This window comes from Microtus ochrogaster, unplaced genomic scaffold, assembly GCF_000317375.1.
Source record: "Microtus ochrogaster isolate Prairie Vole_2 unplaced genomic scaffold, MicOch1.0 UNK113, whole genome shotgun sequence".
In the NCBI taxonomy this organism is placed as follows: domain Eukaryota; kingdom Metazoa; phylum Chordata; class Mammalia; order Rodentia; family Cricetidae; genus Microtus; species Microtus ochrogaster.
In genome coordinates this window covers 420080-427363 of record NW_004949211.1, presented here as the reverse complement: position 1 = coordinate 427363, position 7284 = coordinate 420080, and the positions used below count along the sequence as shown (strand labels likewise).

Genomic DNA, 7284 nt, shown 5'->3' with positions numbered 1-7284 from the left:
AACTCCCAGACTCCTCCATAGTCCAGGAGGAGTCTGGGAGTTGTAGTTTCCAAAGGAACAACACCATGTCCTTTGCTATTTTATAGACGCTTCTCAGTTTCAGAAGGTCCCATTTATTAATTGTTTCTTTCAGTGTACTCACAACTGCTTTTAATTCCAGGTCCAGGAGATTTGACACCCTCTTCTGGTATAAACCCACAAATGCATGCACACAAATAAAAATAAAATAAATATTTTAAAAAATGAGTGGAAATGAGAGATATCAAAATGTGTGGGATAAGGAAGATACCTCGGGTGGCCACGTGCCCGCTGTACAGCACGAGAGCCTCGGGTGGATCTCCAGCACTGGGGGCTAGCAGCGGGAGACATGGGCAGATCCCTGGGCACCAGTAGACAGCCATTCTAACCAGCCAGTGAGCTCCAGATTCAGTGAGAGGCCCTGTCTCAAAAAGGTAGAGGGCTTACAGGATCGCTCAGACGAACATTTGTTCCACAAGCCTCATGACCTGGCCTGGGATTTACAGAAAGCTAGGAGAGAACCAAGTCCACAAAGTCCACAAAGCTGCCCTCTGACCTCCACACACAAGTTGTGGCACTCACGCCCACACACATACTTTGTGCATATACACATATACAATAACGGTAAGTATTAAAAATAAATAAGGTAGAGCGACTACAGGAGATACCTTATGTCTACCTGTCCTCTATATTTACACACACACACACACACACACACACAGAGAGAGAGAGAGAGAGAGAGAGAGAGAGAGAGAGAGAGAGAGAGAGAGAGAGAGAGAAGAGAGAGAGAGAGAGAGAAGCTGGCATGCTGGCATGCACTGTCATCCCAGCACTCAAGAGGCTGAGGCAGGAGACCTGTAAACACAGTAAGACTAGTAAGACACTGTGTCAATCCAAACATTAGCACATAACACAAAAGGACAAAGTGTTATCCTTGTAGAATCTTAAATCGATAATCTAAATTTTCATTTCAGTAACCTAGAAATAAGAGACTTACAAAATGAAGTAGTAGAAGGAAATAAAGAGAGAAGAAATTAATTACCTGAAAATGAAATGGAGAAAGTAAGTAAAACAAACAAACAAAAAAAGATTCCTTGAAAGATCAATAAAAAACTGTTTAGGAACAGCAACCAGGGCTGGAGAGATGGCTCATAGGTTAAGAGCATTGCCTGCTCTTCCAAAGGTCCTGAGTTCAATTCCCAGCAACCACATGGTGGCTCAAACCATCTGCAATGGGGTCTGGTGCCCTCTTCTGGCCTGCAGGCATACGTACAGACAAAATAGTGTATACATAATAAATAAATAAATATTTAAAAAAAAAGGAAAAGCAACCAAAAGTAAGGAAAAAACAAGCCCACAGATTCTCCACATTGCTGAGGGACATCAGAGAGAAGGCCACTTTAAAAGCAGTCACCTTGCAGCAGCTGATCTCAAATAGCCAAATGCACTGCGCCTGTTTCCATTTCAGCCTTACATTCCACATACTAGATGTACAGATCTGTCAACAAGACAAAGCGGTTCATTTCCTCACACAGCACAAACTACTAAAACTCTCTGCAACCTCACCAGCACCATGTCTGCCTTCATGCTACCATGCTTTTCACCATGAGAATAATGGATTAAACCTCTGAACTGTAAGCCAGCCCCAAATAAATGTTTTTCTTTATAAGAGTTACCATGATCATGGTGTCTCTTCAGAGCAATGGAAACCCAAACTAAGACACCACCTAAAAAATTCTTAAGAAATATAAAGGATGAGATAGATGATTTCAATTTTTATAAATCAAATAGATATAAAACCAGACGAGGCTTTTTAATTTTGGTTTGTTGGTTTGTTTGGTTGGTTTTGTTTTGTTTTTCGAGACAGAGTTTCTCTGTAGCTTTGGAGCCTGTCCTGGAACTAGCTCTTATAGACCAAGTTGGCCTTGAACTCACAGAGATCCACCTGCCTCTGCCTATCAAGTGCTGGGATTAAAGGTGTGTACTATCACCACATGGCTACCAGACAAGGTTTAAAACATAAAAACCAAAGACCAAAATCCCTTATTAATCAATTATATGTCTACATGAATGTAATTGGTCCCCATAATCTCATAGGGAGTGGCACTATTAGGAGGTGTGGCTTTGTTGGAGTGGGTATGGCCTTGTTAGAGGAAGTGTGTCACCGTGGGGGCGGTTTTGAGGTCTCCTATGCTTAGGATACGGCCCAGTGTCTCAGTCCATTTCCTACTGCCTGCACGATGTAGGACTCTCGGCTCCTAACCCAGCACCATGTCTGCCTGCACACCACCACGCTCCCCACCATGATGATAATGGACTGAACCTCTCTATTGTAAGCCACCACCTCAACCTCTCAGTTAAATGTCGTCCTTTGTAAGAGCTGCCATGGTCATGGTGTCTCTTTACAGCAATAGAAACTCTAAGACACATGCTATCACCATAAACATATACACATAAAAATTCAATACATAAAAATCACTCAAGAACTCAAATAGTTAAAAAATCGAAGAGTCCACACATAAATTTTGTGAAAAAATTATACAATAATGCAAAAACACAAAGCTATGAGTGAAAAGGTGGTTACAATTCCTATGCTGAAAGACTCAGCACATGAGACTGGTACACAAGCTGAATACCGTTCCTATCAAAACCTTAGGATGGCATTTTATAGAGAAGATTGTTCTCAAATGAAAGCCAACAGGTTACACACACATGGAACACTATTTATTTTTCTGTGAAACATAACCAAGAGAACCGATACTAAATAGAGTCAGTACCTGTGTCCCAGCATCCAGCTGCCTGAGAGACCAATATATAAACTTGACAAAAGGCTCATGCAGTTTGGCGTTCACAAACGGCATCCACTGGAGTTGCTCTGTCATCAGAGGCAAAAGCTGAAGGTGGTGGAAGACAAAAGCACCACATATTTAGATATCTGAAACCAACGCCATGATTTTCTAAAAATGAACTAAATGACTTTTAGGACTGGTCTATCCATTCTACAAAGAAGCCAGTTGAAATTTGGATAACACCCTGGATACGCAGATTAATTTGGTGTAGGGAACTGATATCTTTAAAAATATGTATACTTATTATTTAGATATTTTGAATTTCTTTCAAAAATTTTACAGTTTTCATACTACATGTTTTATATCAAAATTACGACATTGCTATTTACTGTATTTATTCTTTCATATGGCTTATGCGAGCATTCATTCCATCTTGGCAGATCCCTGTCAATACCTCCAGTAGGACAGTGGTTAATTAGCCCCTCAGCTTTTGTTTATCTGAGAGTCTTTGTTTCTCCATTATGACTGTCCAGTACTTTGTGCCAGCACCAGTGGCTCACCAGGGTCTGCTGTAGGAGCTGCTACCATGCTCACAGAGGCGCCCTAGCAAGTGGCAATGTGTTTTCCTTGTGCTGTTTTAAGTCTATTGAGACTATTCATAAAATGAATCTGAGTCAGATATGAGATAAGTAAATTATTAAATTAGTGTAAAATTTTTGGTTTTCTTTTTTCTTTCCTTCTCTTTTCTTTTCTTTTTGACGTAAGGTCTTACCTTATTTCCCTGGTTTGTGTGAAAATTAATATGTAGCCTAGGCTAGACTCAGACTCAGATCCACCTGCCTCTGCCTCCTGGGTACAAGGATTAAAGGCGTGTGCTACCAAGCCCAGTTCAGATTTCATTTTTAAAATTATTTTTGAGACAGTTTCATGAATTCCCTTCTTACTTTGAACTTCCTATAGAGACATAGTTTATACAGATGTTAAAAATTCTAAATAAAATGTGTCCTATTATAGGTCTAATAAAGTATCACAAAGTATGTTTAAACAACACTTAGGTCTGATGGAGGCCTTAGCTGCTCAAGATTAAGATATCTGCCACCCTGTAGGTGTTTCTGGAGGCCAAGGGGAAGATTCACTCCTTACTCATCCAAGCTGCAAGCAGAGCTCAGTTCTCTGCAGTTCTGACTACTGTTAGATCTACTGCACATCTACACTGACTGAGCAAAGGACGGTATCCAGCCCCCAGAACTGTCTCCTTCCCAGTGCGCGTTTCCCTCCTTGGTCCATCTTCAATGCCAGCAATGATGCACTGAGTATTCACCCTATTCTTCTGACTCTTCCTTTCCAGGTCAAAGACTCAATGTGTTGGACCCGCTGGAAACTGGGAACCTCCCTGTTCCAAGGACAGCTGACGGGCAATTTTCACTCCTTTTCGGTATGCACCAGAACATACTGACAGGTCCCAGAGGTCAGAATGGGAGCATTTTTACAGCCATTAGTCTACATAGCACAAAAAAGGTTTTGAAGGACCCTGTAGCAAAGATTTTTTAAAAAGATGAATATAATTTACTCAAAATCCTGAACTACTTAATAACCATGAAATTATTCCTGAAAATAACAGACAAAACCTGTCCTTTTCTCTAAGTGTTTATAGAAAGTATCAAACTCTAAAGACATTTCATACTAGTTATAAATCTTGAGCACTGTTATTAGCATTAGGAAATACTTCCCTTTGATGATGAGAATCCTAAAAGCAGAGATTTTACCCTTAGTCCAAAGAGAATTAACAAAATAGAATTATCCCAATAGGTTTCAAATCTAAGGCTGTATGTAAAAAGAACTATTCACATCACTGAATCGATGGCAGTTTTGGCACTTTTAAGCATTTTATTAAGGTCATGTCTTTACTTTTAAAAAGTATATATTAATAAAACTACAAATACAATGCCAGTACCTAAGTCGACCATGAATTTAATCTCCAACACCATCCAAAAATTTTAAAAATTAAAGATGTACATACAATGGCTAGTTAGATGATTTGGTGAAGAAGAGTACTTTCTGCTGCAGAGGACAAGGGTTTAGTTCCCAGAACCCCATGGTAGCCCACGACAGCCTGTAACACCAGTTCTAGATGCTTGAACACTGTATATGTTCAGCACACACATGTATATAGGCAAACATGCATACACATAAAACAAGCCTTTCAATTCAGCATGAATTAATACTGAGGTCTGGGATGAATCAAGTTAAAAATTGTTGGTACAGCCAATTTTTTAGCAAAAAAAAATGCTCCTAAGTCAAATATAGAAGCACATAGTTATAATCCCAAAACGGAGGAGCAGTGACAAGCAGATCCTAAATTCAGCACCATCCTCAACTGCAGAGTGAATCTGAGGACAGCCAAAGTCACTGAGAACCTGCCTCACAAACAAAACCCTTGCAGCATTTTCCACTTAGAAGCATGTCAGAAAGTTGGGGTTGGAGAAATGGCTCAGTGGTTAAGAGCACGTCTTGTCTCAGTGCTCTTGCTTTTGTAGAGGGCTGGGGTTCAATTCCTAGCATCAGAGAGTGGTTCACAGTCATCTGTAACTCAAGTTCTAGAGCATTGTTCTGACCTCTTCTGACTCTTCTGACCTCTGCAAGCACCACACATGCATGTGGTGCACATACACACACGCAGGCAAAATACTCACAGAAAATAAAATATGCGAGTCTAATTGAAGAATAAAAATACCAGAGCCAGTGAGATGGCTTAGTGGGTAAAGGAGCTTGTCACCAAGCCTGAGAACCTGAGCTCCACTGTTGGGGTTCATAGAGTGGGAGGAGAGAACCGACTGCAGACAGTTGGCCTCTGACCTCCATACCTGTACAGAGGTGGGTACTCCCCAATTAAATAAACAAATGTAGTTTTTAAAAACTAATTTAAAACAAGTAAATAAAAATACCAAAAGCTTTTCCTTATTTAATCTTCATGTATTTCGAATTAACAACAAAACAACCAAAACCTTGGGAGCTGGAGAAACACTCAGTGGTTAAAAGCACCCAGGTCATGTCTGAAGCACTGACATTGGCTCCAGGGATCCGACACCCTCTTCTGGCCTCCACAGACACCAGGCACACATGTGGCACTTACATGCACACACACAAAACATTTACACGGGTAAAATAAAAAGAAGTGAATCTTTTTTTTTTTTTTTTGTTTTTCGAGACAGGGTTTCTCTGTGCTTTTTGGAGCCTGTCCTGGAACTAGCTCTGTAGACCAGGCTGGTCTCGAACTCACAGAGATCCACCTGCCTCTGCCTCTCGAGTGCTGGGATTAAAGGCATGTGCCACCACCGCCTGGCAGAAGTGAATCTTAAACACCAACCTTTACACACTTCTCTTGAATGTCACTTCTCTGGGAAGGTTTGAATGATGGTTTTTCACCGTCCACACCAGGTTCTTCGAGCTCCACTTTGTTAAGATGGTGGTCTGATATCCAGTCCATGAAAATAGTTAACAGTTCATACACTTGTCCATTGAGTGCTGTCTGTTGATCAAACATTGAATCAAACATGACTGCAGTTCGAAACCCATACAAACTAAAAAAGAAAGCCTTAAATTTGGTGGTTATAGAATAACATACCTAAATTATTTTTAGACAAGTGTTTAGGTATTTACCTAAAATAAATTCCATGTCAAATATTGCCGACTGTATTAAAAACATTAAATGCCTGCTAAGACTCGTAAATTCATCGTAATTAGAAAATAAAAGTATACTTTGTTACTACAGTAAAAAAATTTCCACTGGCTATATTATAGTGGCCCTAGACTATAACCCCATCCCAGTTGATGCAAGCAGATAATGAGTTTAAGGCCAAACTGGCCTTACACAGTGAGACCCTATCTCGAAACCAAGAAAAAAAATTTGTTTTGTTTTTTTGAGATAGGTTTTCTCTGTGTGGCTTGGTTGTCCTGAAATTCACTATGTAGACCACACTGACCTCGAACTCACAGATCTGCCTGTCTCTGCCTCCTGAGTACTGGGATTAAAGTCATGAGGCACCACACCCAGCTATTTTAAAATAATTGTCATTAAAATCATTTAAGCTTGATAACACTGTAAAAACATGGCTTTAATTCAACAGCATGAACCAACCTGTCTTAAACAAAAGTCTAACAAAACAGACTTAATGATTCCCAAAACTTAAGAATTTCTATTGTAGGATTTTGTATTTTCTTCCCACAAAACTTAGGTTTTTTTTGTAATAATAACCTGATATTAACATGAGGTATAACTTTCTTTTCCTGGAAACTCTATTCTCTGAGAGCCTATCAAAACAGGAGAAAAAAAAAAACCAGTAAGATTAAGGTCTGGAGCCCAAGGCGATGTCCCCAGTTAGTTCCTTGGGCAGATGAGGATAGGGAACCTGAAACGACCCTATCCTATAGCAATACTGACGAATATCTTGCATATCACCATAGAACCTTCATCTGG

At 40.0% G+C, this 7284-nt stretch overlaps 1 protein-coding gene across 4 annotated transcripts in view; it reads right to left on the bottom strand.

Annotated features, from left to right (window-relative positions):
- The window catches only part of Ccdc138 (coiled-coil domain containing 138), a 50951-nt gene that overhangs the window by 19413 nt on the left and 24254 nt on the right, over positions 1 to 7284 (bottom strand). For all 4 annotated transcript variants that reach the window (XM_005371549.3, XM_026778216.1, XM_026778217.1 and 1 more), the window contains 2 exons: positions 6175 to 6336; positions 2796 to 2912 (listed from right to left, as the gene is read on the bottom strand). In XM_005371549.3, the coding sequence (XP_005371606.1) occupies positions 2796 to 2912; positions 6175 to 6336 (279 nt within the window). The remainder of the gene's footprint in view (positions 1 to 2795; positions 2913 to 6174; positions 6337 to 7284) is intronic.